This window comes from Perca fluviatilis, chromosome 21 (assembly GCF_010015445.1).
Source record: "Perca fluviatilis chromosome 21, GENO_Pfluv_1.0, whole genome shotgun sequence".
Lineage (NCBI taxonomy): Eukaryota > Metazoa > Chordata > Actinopteri > Perciformes > Percidae > Perca > Perca fluviatilis.
The window spans coordinates 17,567,935-17,581,003 of NC_053132.1; the positions used below are offsets into that span (position 1 = coordinate 17,567,935).

The window sequence follows — 13,069 nt, forward strand, 5'->3', positions numbered from 1 at the left end:
ACACATGAGTTCTTTCTCTATTTCTCTCGTTCACACAAACAGATACACATGCACAGTGTGTCTCCTTCTGGAAGTTCAGGGAACACGCACAGAAACAGAAACAGACAGGAATCCAAATCTAAGGAGTAAGCACAGTATCTTCTGAGTGTCATTTTGTTTAACGAATCAACATGTAATATATTTTGTCTCTCCCTTTTCTTTTAAACAACCCTCCCTCATCCCTTCACACCTATCTCTGTCCCCGACCCCCACCCCCCAGCCTGTGACTGCCACCCTGTGGGCGCAGCAGGCAAGACGTGCAACCAGACCACAGGCCAGTGCCCCTGCAAGGACGGCGTCACCGGCATCACCTGCAACCGCTGCGCCAAGGGCTACCAGCAGAGTCGCTCACCCGTGGCCCCCTGCATCAGTGAGTGACTCACATGCACACACAACTACTAGTCACTGCATATGACACTGTCTTCAGCTTGGTCATTTAATCATCTTGGCAGTGAGTCACTGCGTAAAACTGCAAAACACCGACAAGCTCCATTGTGAAGAACATAATAAAACAAAAGGCATAATACATAGTTACAATAGAGTAGTGACCTACGCTAAAACCAACACATACTCAAACCGGTAAGATTACAGAGCATAATTGAAAGCACACTTCCTTCCCTGTTGCCTAAAGTCATTCTGGCCTTCTGACAGGCACACCCAACCCGATCTCTGCACTGCATATATACAGTACATGTGTTCTGTGGGTTTGCACGGCCACTGAAAATGCAATGATAATTTCATAGAGGACAGCTCAAACGTGTGCAAACAAGGGCCCAGATGTAAAGTCAGGCTAGCTGGTAGTGTGAGAACTCAAGACTTGGTTATTGTTGTTCCACTTGCTGTCAACGATGTATAGTGGGTGTGTATGTGTACTCTTGTTGCTGTAGTTTGCATGTCGACTACATCAGGTTTTTAATTTCCTGTGACAAAATGTGTATGCATGCGTGTGGGTTATGAATTTCACTAGTGGCCCGACACATGCAGGCGCGTGTAATAGAGAGAAACTTTCCACCAACACTGTAAGCCAGGTGCGGGCACACACTCACAAAGACAACCTCCACCAAAAGCAAACCGTGCCGCCCAGTGCCGTACCGAGCTCCGCCACACTGTGCCACATGGTGCCGTGTTGTTTCTCTCACATGCAGCTCCGGAGCAGATGGCGGATGGGCGAGAAGGAGAAAACAACTGTGGTCATGGATGGCAGACCCCACTCATTTGAGCGCCACTGAACCATCCAAGTGAGAACAAGAAGAATTGTGTATGTGCGTTTAAGTAACGGGCGCACATTTGGATCCATTACGAATAGCATTAATGACAACCGTGTGTGTCAATATGGCTTTGTGGTGGGCATCTTACCTCCTATTGAGGCTCCCGGACCCCAAGACAGAAGACAAGCCCATTAAGCAGCCAATTAGTATGATGGCAGCAACCCTCATCTGAATGATCCTTTTATCATATGTCTGTCTTCACATGATGTGGCCATGAGGGCACACAGACTCAAATTGGCTTCTAGCAGCTGCGCCTGCCGTCACAAAGCTCCGTGCCCTTATTTGTTTTTGTTGGCGGGGTGTCCATAATTTCAGCGAGACAACTGCTGCTTTTCCCTCAAAACAGCTTTCCAACAACCCCCCCTCCCACACACTCCCACTCGCTTGGTTCAAACCCTCAACCTCCAAATCCAATCAAAAGCAGATCCTCTGGGTGGGTGCTAAGCCGGCGTTCCAGTAACTCTGTTTACGGTAAAAGCAGTGGGCCCGTCGTTAGCATTAGCATTTGTATTGGGAAGTTGCATACGATTAGAAGAGAAGTCCTGGAGGAATTCCACGAGGCACTTTTTAGTGTAGCCAGCGGGCACAGCGAGGGAGGGCTGCATCTGTCTCAAGACGATCCAACCAAAATTGCCCCCTTGCCATCTGTCCATCTGTCTATACATGCTCGCATGGAGATTACATAGCAGTGTTAACCCAGCATCTGTTAGGGGAGGACGAGATTAATCTAGAGCAGCCACCTTTCCATTTCAATCAGTTTGCCTCAAAGAACTTTTCTCTCAGATGTATCAAGTGTGCCGACTTTGAATGGACTGACTTCTCTAAACTGGATTACTGGGTGAATTTGTGGTGCGTCTACTGAGTGTGGCTCAAAGCTTAAATCTGGTACTCTGACCTCCATTATTTCTTCCACTTCCACTGTCTCAGGATCTTTCAATGTATTCCTTAAAAATGACAGTGAAATCACCACATTAGTCCGTGGAATGCATGGTTTATTTAAGCCTGTCTTCCCTCTCACCACCAATAAGTATCTCTGTCAGTCTGTCAGTTTTTATCTAGCATGTCTGTCTTCAATGCCCCATGGGTTTTCATGTGTATAGTTGACATATGTCACAATCCAAACCCACTGTACAACTACCCTGGTATTCTCTCTTATTGTCTATGGTGAGCAAATATACTTCTCCTCAATGCTAAGCTTACCCTGTTTATTTTGTAGTAAGTGTGTTTATATATCCACAAAACCTCCCTATACCAACTATTTGGAATAAGTTTTAATGATTTCAGACATACTGTACTTTATTATATTGACCACACATGCACGGTTAGCCAGAATTAAGCCAAATCACTTAGACCATACTTGAAAGGCATGGATTTACATTTAAGCAGGGAAATAACTTTGTATTTCTTGTGTGTGTTTCAGAAATCCCAGTGGTCAACCCCACAGCTGTGGTGAGCAGCACAGAGGAACCAGCAGGTTAGTATTCACTCTCTGCACCTCGCCCATAAGCACCACTGCTTTATGAGAGGAACAAAAACATATTTTTTAATATTTCTGGACTTGAGTTTTAAGGTGTGGAATAAATATTAATGAAGGGTGGGGCCCCTCTTTTGAAGTTCGGCAAAGAGAACGAGTGCACTGGGACCTGCAGAATTGTTCCATTGTCTTAAAAAACCTGTGTCCTTGGCACGGTTTCCTCCAACCGCTAACCTCAAGTTAGTGGAGCCTCGCTGTGCTCGAAATATAGCTGCAGCTTAAAGCCAAGGCCGGCAGATAGGCAGCAGAGGTGATTAGTTAAAGTTTATCTGGGAGATATAGTGGAAGGGAGAGTTTTGAGGCGTGAAAAGAGGGTTGGCAAGTGGCTGGGGGGAAATTTGTTCAGTCTCTCCCTCTGACTGTCCAATTTATGCTCCGGTCAATTACACCCTGCCCTTATTTTTCATTCTGTGGCTGTTTGATTTGAATAGTGGTGTTGATTTGGAAATGTTGATTCATTAGTGGGTTTATAACACATATCATCACTCAGACTCAGACTATATATACCATTCAAATCACATCATTTTAGTGTTTTTCTATCCTTTCATTTAGTCAGAAAGCTCACTTTTGACTTATGGACTTCTTACATTTCAAATACAGTTTAAGGTTTGAGTTATAGGGTTAAAGATGTCTGATTATGACTTCATTTCACAAGAAAATATTGAAACTGAAGGCCAAACTTGGTCACACAGCCGATGAACATTGTATACAGTAACTATAGAAAAAACCTCCTTTCAAATCGAATGGTATAGAATGAATATATTGGCTTGCATTAAAGGAATAGTTTGACATTTTGGGAAATAAGTTTATTTGCTTTCTTAACATTAAATGAGAAGATATACTGTCATGTTTGTGCGATATATTGTAAATTGGCTAAACTAAATTAGCTTAGCACAAAGACTGGAAACAGAAATAATGCAAGAATGTATCCATTACATGAACCCCCGTAAAACCACAAATTGTTGTTTTACAGATTAAACAAAGGAGATATACCAGATTTGGTTACCTTTGACAGAACCAGCCTAGCTGCTAAGCTAAGCTAAGCGGGCGCTGGCTCCAGCTGCATATATACCGCACAGACATAAAAGCAATATTTATCATCTCTTTCAAATCTCAAAAAATCTGTGTAAGTATTACTTTAAAGGTATGTTTATGTATACGTATATAAATAATAATACATTTCTCACGTTTGCAGCTTCTTTTCATTCTCATTCTGTTTCCTCTCATTACTCGGGCCTTTGAGCCTTTCTGGAAAAACAAACAAAAAAATGCACAGTCCTGCCCTTTCTTGTGTTTACAACTTCCCTGGGAAAATGTTACGGGGTCTCAGAACACAAAAGTTGTTGATCGCCAATTCACCTCAGGCTCTTCCAAACACACCAGAGCATTTCCCCCATCCTTCTCCTTCCTAAACTAAAGAACGAGCTTCACCATCAGAAACCCAAGGCCCCTAAAACGTTTTTTGTGTAAGGGGCGGTGGGTGCAATTTGTCCTTGTCATGGCACAGTGAGAGGGGCTAAAGGGAACGAGGGCATCAAAGCACCCGGAGCCAATTGTGAGTGTTTTCAGTGGGCCGATCTTCTGGGTCAGTGGGCGATTCAACGAGAGCTTTTCCAGGTGAACAGCCAGCAGTAAACGACTCTTCATTCATGGGAAAACACACACTGTCTCCCAGCCAGCGTTTCACCACTGATACCTTTAGGCCAGCCACTGTATACCGCACACAATGGCGGAGATCTAATGAAATCCATGCGCATCTCATACAAATGCATGCCTGTCACAGTTGTATGCACACTTACTTGATAATGATCTGCACATGAAACCACACGCTCACTTTTAATGAAAAAGACCTTAAGCAAGCTATGATATTTAAAGCTATAGTGCGTAGTTTCTGTCTCCCACATGAGGAATGGAAAGGTAATGACTACAATTCTATCTGTGCATCCACATGACCCAAGCCTTCCGTGATTGCGCTTTACCCCCACCCCTCCTCCACACAGTTGCTACGTAGTCGAGGACACGGAGGATTAAAAAAAAAACCATGATGAGCTCTTCAGAAGAGGTAATTATCTTTTTTGCTCGAGTTTCTGAGCGCGAAAGTCACCGGACGACACCAATTTCTAAACACAGCCATGCTGAGAAATACAGAGAGAGTTTTGAAGAGCTGATAATCTTAATTAGCTTTGTATCAACTCATTTGGCAATGGCTTGAATGTAATAGATGTTCATTATTACAAAAAAGTTACGCACTAAAGCTTTAACATTTATTTATTTAAAGTATGTGAGTAATGTACAACACACAAATCCATCCACACGTACACCTCTGCACCCGTCCACATCTACACCTCCACTCATCTTTTTTTATTTTTTTTATTAAGTCGCCCTGTCTCGAGGTTATTGGAAGCTGCCATCTGCTCTCTCTTTCCCCCTTTCTTTCCTTGTCACTCCTCTCTCTGGCTAATAAAATCTCCAGCGCTCTGATATACAGCCAAGCCTCCTGGACATTTTTATGGGCTCCTTGGTTCCCCTGTTCCGTTCTCCTCGTGCACTCCTTCCATTGCTCCATCCCTCCTTCTGCAAAAAAAAAATAAAAAATGAACGATGCAACACCCCAACTCTCATGCAACCCCAGAAAGCGTAATTTCTCTCTCTCACGACCGCTATTTGTTTCTACTTTGGACATTTGACGTCCAGCAATTTTATTTGGTTTGCTTTGGGAAGCAATATGACTGAATGGTTTTCCTTTTTGAAGGTAATGAGAGGCCTGACCGCAGATACCAGTCCAGTTACCAGCATGTGGTTTTTCAGTTTCATGCCCTGACATTCCAAGCGAGGAGCATGGTCAGCTTTTCGTGTCCCCTCAATGAAACTGACTAGAACCATGTTGGAATATGCCCTTCTTGGCATTCTCCGTCATTTTCATATATTTTTTCCTTAACTTTGTGTCCTCCTCATAGTTTTGTAATTGAAATAAGTGGATCCAAAATTCTACGGTTCATAAAATCCAGTGGCATCCAGTCAAGTACAGTAGAGCCTTGCTAATGATTAACTGTCTCGTTCGTTCTTGTCCAGCTCCAGTAGCAGTCGTTGCCATGAGCACAGTTTAAAAACACAATGTAATGCTATACATTATTTATTTTTTTATCAGTGATTCGTGTTATTGATTTCTAACATGAGCACTTTCATCTGTTTTTTTGAAAGTTGATTTAATTTGGCCTGTCTTCTTTGTTCTCCATTCCCTCTGCTCTCAGCTCATGGAAAATGCATTTCGTCATCACAGAGAAGCAAAGCTTTTAATGTTAAGATGACAAAAATAAATATTTCAAGGTCGCAAGAAACAATCCATGGGACATAATTACATGCACATGCTCTATCTGACTTACAGTAACTTATCTCCAACATTTCCTGTCCATAGGAAGTCTTGTACACAGTCATTATTCAACATCAATTTACAAATAAATTCAACTATTCTTGTAGTTTGTTTTTCAGGTTGAAGAACTTTGGGCCAAAGAGTTAAAAGATATATGAGGCTGCGGCCAGAGCGGTCCTAGACTGAGAAATTCAGAGCAGAACTGTTCCCACTGCAGTTTCTAAAAAAAGAAGAAGAAGCTCAGATACGTGAAAACTAAACCAAACCAAGGCTGGTTTTAGAGTCCGATAAGTAGAGATCTGAGATTGGTCACTCAACCAAGAGGTCCATTTTAACTGTCACAATTGTAATTATAACACCTCATCACTGGCGGCTCCGCCTATGAATGGTCAGTGGAGGTCATCTGTCCAATGTGTGGTCTCAGTCGTCACGCTGGCAGCCAAGGCCTATTCACATCCATTCAACCATGACTGCTTCCACCGCGCTCTGTCTTTCCTCAAGACCCCCGAAAACATGTCAAACTGAACACTTTTACTCCTCTGGTATGTTTCAACTTGCGTCCCAGCCCTGGCTGTTGCAGCAGTCAGATGTGCGATTTGTCAGAAGTTGTGAAGAAATTATGCAACCTGCTCCAGTTTTTCTAGGAGCCTTCTGTCCTGTCAGTGAATATTGTTTTGAGGGCAAGTGTGAATATGAGCATACTCACCTCAAGGTTTTAAAACAATACAAGTACAAATATAATCCAAAACATATAGCTTATACATATTCATGTGCTAAAGGTCCCATATTTTTAAAAAGTGAGATTTCCATGTCTTTTTATTTTATTTTATTATAAAGCAGGTCGAGGTGCTATATAAATACTGTGGAAGTATCAAAATGCTAAATCCACAGAGAAATACACACAGCCCGTATTCAGAAACTGTGCCTTTTAAACGAGCCGTCAGGATTTCCGTACGATTGTGATGTCACAACTATACTATATATAGGTAGAAAGTGCTGTTACAGTCATTCCCCGGCTGCAATGACTGACGTCGAGAGCACAGATGCAAACGCTGACCAATCAGAGCAGACTGAGCTTTATCGGGAGGGGGGCTTAAAGAGAGGAGCAAAAATACCTGAATCCAGCCACAGGGGATGGATTGAGGTGCAATCTAATGAGTTTATTTAGGAATATCTGTAGTACAACCAAGTTGTTTGTACTCGCGAATAAATTATGTGAGAGACCAACATAGTCACACTACCAGGCAGGATACTAGGGGTTATCTAGTTGAACAAAAACCCAGAACAGATGCACTATGCAGATATGTAATGTATAGAGTCATTTATAAAAAAAATGTATGTGTTAAATAAAAAACAAATAAACACTTGACTTTTATTTGTCTTGAACATGATTTTACTGAGACTTTTATTTGTACTTTTATGTCTTATTTTATAAGTTATGTTTTGTTGTGTGTGGACCCCAGGAAGAGTAGCTGCTACCTTAGTGGCAGCTAATGGGGATCCAAATAAAGAGTAAAAGTATATTAAGACAGACAGTATGAGAAAAAACATTACAAACATTAACCATTGAACATTAAAGCATGTAAACAGGTTTTAGTAAAAAACCCAAATGAAAGTATAAACCTGAAAATGAGCATAATATGGGACCTTTAAAATATAACAAACTTGGCCAGAAACAAGCACATAGTGATTTATTCGGATGCTGTTGGGTGTGTTTATTGGTGGTTTCACAGCACATAACAGTTTACAGTGTTTTGTCACACTAACTTTGCATTACAGATGTGTTGGTGCTGCAACAAAAGCACCATATAATGCACTATGAAACAGTGTCCTAAAATGCAACCTTATGACAACGATTCAAAGTGTGTAAGTGTCCCATTATGTGTGTAATGTGAGTGTCAGTTAGTATTGTTAAGTTTCAGCCTGCTTTACACGAGTTGTCCTAATTGTTTTCAGATTGCGAGTCCTATTGTAAACCAGTGAAGGGCAACCTGAAGATCAACATGAAGAAATATTGCAAAAAGGATTATGGTAAGAGAGTAGAATTACTTATCAACCGTAATTAATAATCGTGCTGCGTCAGGAGTATTGACCGGAGCGTATTTTTTATCAATGTGTCCTCAGCGGTGCAAGTGAACGTGCTGGACATGGAGACGGTGGGGGACTGGGCCAAGTTCTCAGTTAATTTGGTGTCTGTGTACAAGAGCCGCGGCGAGCCCCTGAAGCGAGGCGACAACATCCTGTGGGTACACATGAAGGACCTGGCCTGCAAATGTCCCAAGATCCAGATGAGCAAACGATTCTTGGTGATGGGGGGCAGCGACGGCGGGACGGGCACTGGGACGGGTCCAGGGGTCGGGCCCGGGGGCGGAGCCACCAGTCCTGGGGCAGAGCGCGTGGGCTTAATGGCTGATAAGAACAGCCTGGTGATCCAGTGGAGGGACGTTTGGACGAGACGCCTAAGGAAGTTCCAGCGCAAAGAGAAGAAGGGGAAGTGCAGCAAAGCATGATGGGAAAACGACGTTCATCCTTCCCTCTCCCTCCCTTCATGAACCCTTACCCAGTGATCTCCCTCTCCTCCTTCCCCCCCCCTGTCTTCCCCCATCACGGGAACACTGCACATTAGAAAGACTGCATGTACCCTGCCTATTTTTAAGGACCACGTTTTGTGTATATTGTATAATGAGTTTCCTTTTTATTTCTCGAGGTTTGTCTTTATGTCAGTTGTCTTTTTTGTCCAATTGGTTTGCCTTAAAAAGGGACCGTTAAAAAGGGTATGAAGTGTAGACAAAAGCAGAAGCCATTCCCTCCCTTGACGACGACAGCAGCGTAAATGTCCACTCGTCCCCCAACTACGACCCCCTGACCCTCAACCTGCTCTTCCTGTCAAGACTGACTGCCTCCTGCCACTTTGTTTGACATATACCACACTTCTCTGAGGATTTTATTCGACAGCGTTTGTCACTGACTTATTTCAGCAACACGACAAGCTGCACAACCTCAGCTTGGCCTCCTCACGTTTCATTGTTGAAACAACTCGGATCAGCTCGAGCTGGACCACGTGACTCAACATTTGCTTTTAAAATGTTCATTAAAAAAAATGGGCCTACTTGCTTTAGGTCTCTGTAGTAACTTCTACAGACTGTAACTATGAAACTCTTGTCACATGAGGAACCAAGGGCTCCCTTTGCAGGGATGTTTTCCACAGCAAACCTCAGTCTCACCACCACTGCTGCTGCCACCAGACAGCCGTCACAGGATAAACTGCTTGTGTAGGCTCTTATATCCACTGCTCATAGTAGAGTTTATATTCTTCGTGTGGCTACGTTTTATCGCATCCATCCATATGCCTGCCGTTTCCTTATTTGAGATATATCCTTTTGTTTCATTTTAAGCAGAACAAACCCTGTTAGCATGTGTGAGTCACATTCCAGGCCTCCGGGGCTGTGCCTCTTCACCACTAGTCCCTCTCATGAGTGGTTTATGAAGTCATGCATCACCATCATGACTCATTGCTTGTCACTTTTTTTTTGCTGGAATTTTTTTAGAACAATATCAATATTTCCAAGGAGACTTTTCTTCGCTTTATGGATACTGTCCTTCCAGACGTCGCTGTGTGGCCATGTCATGTCATTTCTTTGTATTTAAATGTCTGAACATTTTCCTGATGCGTCCAATGACTGGCAGGCTTTTGTTTGCCGTATTAAGAGATTGAAACGAGAGTTCCTTTTCATGCAGTAAAAAGAAAACAAGTCGGATAAACAACATAGTCGTGTTTTTCTCCAGTGTATTTTGACAAAATGAATGAGCCTGGAAAGTTTTTAGCGCTCACTGATTGTATTATGACATGAGAGGATCATATTTCATTCCTCATGTGCTTTGTTATGTTTGCATGTTTGTGGTTTTTGCTGGTCCATCAAAACCTTACAGTGAGCAAGAACTAAACTTAAAATGAGCATCGTGATCCAAAGGAAAACTCCCAAGTCATCTTCCCCTACTTGCCTACCCTCACACAGTCAGGTCACTGTCATCCTTTGCCAAATAACCATAGTCAGTTTTTAAATTCAATTAAGAGACTATGAAAGTCAGGACCAACGAAAAACCACAGAGAGACCCGTCTGGTTGCTCTCAAGCTTTTTATCTGCCGTTTGCTGTTATTTCATTTTGTAAAGCACATTACAATTTATTTAAATAGAGTACAAGATAAACACAGTTATGAGGGGAACATCAAGCTAGCGTAGCAGCGAGTGTGCCGACAGGCATGTCATGCTAGCGAGTGGTTACGCTCCTCTGGCTGCGGTGGTATGTTTGGTTTGTCATCCTTCCAAAAGTGTCTCTCCTCCGCTCTCTTCTCTGTGTCAGCCACCACCCTCCCCAAACTCCCTTTTTTTTTTTTTTTTAAACCCATTTTGCATGTTGTTGTGTATTCAGTGTCTTAGATAGGTGACAGCACAGAACGAGGCTGCCAAAACCCCTCAGTGGTGTACTGTACTGCACTGCAGCTCTTGTTTTCACGTCTTCCGAGAATGTATGTCAAACTGTGAAGAACACACTCACGCAGGTGTATTGGTCTGATTGTAAGTGTTTATGAAATATGTCGAATATGTCACCAAGCTTAAGAATGTGGACGCCATGACAATTGATGCGACTGATGAACAGGATGTTGTTCAAATTATTGTGGATCTTTCATGCTTATCTGTCTGTCTTCCAATGATATTTTGAATAATACAAAAACAAACCTGTAACCAAAATGAGTTATTATCACCTAACGTGATTTCTAGTGTGTGACAAAAAGAGCAAAGAAGGACAAAAAAAAAAGAAGTTTTGACAGCACTATGCCCATGCAGGGCACAATTCCCACCATTGGAATTTCACAAAAATGCAGAACCAAACAGTCAATTATTTGTGTGTTGGCTGTCCGCAGTGGCCCTTCAGACAGGTGGTGTTACAGTAGCACCAGTCTCCTCGCAGCGGTATGCGAGTACGCCGTGACACATTATGATTGATGGTCAAATTACGTGCCCGGGAGGCCTCTCTGGCGCTCAACTCCTTAAGCACCCAACACACTTGCGGAGGAACTGCGCGGTGTCCTTGAATCTGGACTCCCGCACAAAATCCCTCCTTCCTTTCTTTTGGCTCTCTGTTTTCCTTTTCTTAAGTGCCCACCCTGAATGTTGGAATAAAGATAAGAAGTGAGCCAGATGTTGTTTGGGGGGTGGAAGTGTAGTCTTGTGAAAGCTATTTAGTGAGCCTCATAGGGAGAGCCGTCCTGTTGTTTTACGTTAACAAGCCGAGCAGCTTGGCAGTGGAACTGAGGCCATAACTGCTTTGCTTTGTTTCCTCCCCTCCCTTTGCAGCATTTATAGCATTCACAGGTGTGTGTGAGTGTGTGTATGTTTGTCTAATTAACCTTACCCAAGTAAACAAGTGACATGCACATGAACTGAAGGTGCAGAGAGGGGAGAGAGCTCTCATTTAAAGGCAGACCTTTTAGGGGTTTTTGCCACTGTTTTATTGTTTGCATCGACGAGTCTGAACACCCTATGATGAAGAATTCTCATTTACATTCCCCCCCAGCCTGATTCCCATTTCATTCTGGTTCACTCATTCCATCTCACCTTGTTTAATAAGTCTTGACACATTTTTAATGTTGTAAATATGTACTGAACTGCCTCTGCCATTCATGTTGTCTTTTGTAACAGCATCACTTGGCCTGGGATGACTCATGTGTATGGATGTACAAACCAGATGATGTTATATGGATGTGGAAACCAGAAACATATGCTTTTGTGATCGCGACCAGAAGATGTGGTTCAGATATTACACAGAATGTATTCCTTTTTTGGTTTTATGTTGTTTCCAGACAACAACCGCCCAATTGTAAATGACTTTGAGGAGAATTAAATACAAATGTGAGACGAGCTGATCGGACCCTCTGCTTTTAACATAGAGGCAATGACGGCAAATGACACAACAACCCACTACTTTCTGTTGCATTAATGTCCTGGGAATATTAGTCCACTCACATAGAAATTGTCCACCTATCTTTTTCGGGGGAACAAAGGGTTTCTTCCCTCCGTTCAGTCCTGCTCTGTATTTCTGTTATATCAAAGTCTTCCTTGTACATTTTTCCTCTGAGGCAATGAACCACTGACTTTTTAATCTAAATGATAAAAAAATAAATTATTAGTTAATGAGCTGTGTGTTGTGTTGATCATCTGTCTCTTTAATTGTAGTCATTAGCCTGAGCTGCGGAAATAATGTCAAATTGATATGTGTGTGTTTCCCATGGAAAGTATGCTTGCATACAGTGGGCACCGCTCTGGTGTGTTTCCACTCACACAGGGGCTAGACTGGGGTCTGAAGGGGGGAAGAGTACTGGGTAGAGCGGCTCCCCTCCTCTATGAACAGAGCAAGAGCTAAAGCTCTGTAAATAAACAGCGAGGCGCGCGCACACACACACACAAATGTGTACCTCACCTCTAAGGAAACCCAACTCCCGAGTTAGGTTTGCCTCTCACCTACAGTCTCCTCTCTCCTCGTCTCCCACCCTCTAACCAAACAGGCCAGCTCCATCCATCCTCCTGAAGGTAAATTACAGGAAAGCAACCATTTATCATCACTCTCCCCAGGCATGGCCATCAAGGCTTTGAGAATAGAGGTTGCTGAGATTGTCTGGACACACGCACTCATATGTGCACACACACACACACACACACACACACACACACACACACACACACACACACACACACACACACACACACACACACACGTCTCTGCATCAAGCACATCCATCCTGGATATTCTGGCCTCCCATCAGCTTGCTCGTCTTTCTACAGTTGTGTTCAAAATAAT

The 13,069-nt window shown here is 43.0% G+C and overlaps 1 protein-coding gene across 3 annotated transcripts in view; it reads left to right on the plus strand.

Annotated features, from left to right (window-relative positions):
* ntn2 (netrin 2) overlaps positions 1–12,408 on the plus strand; it is a 69,975-nt gene extending 57,567 nt beyond the window's left edge. For all 3 annotated transcript variants that reach the window (XM_039787553.1, XM_039787552.1, XM_039787551.1), the window contains exons 4-7: positions 260–409; positions 2,728–2,781; positions 8,168–8,242; positions 8,336–12,408. In XM_039787553.1, the coding sequence (XP_039643487.1) occupies positions 260–409; positions 2,728–2,781; positions 8,168–8,242; positions 8,336–8,721 (665 nt within the window). In that variant the 3' untranslated portion in view covers positions 8,722–12,408. The remainder of the gene's footprint in view (positions 1–259; positions 410–2,727; positions 2,782–8,167; positions 8,243–8,335) is intronic.
* The last annotated feature ends 661 nt before the right edge of the window (positions 12,409–13,069 follow it).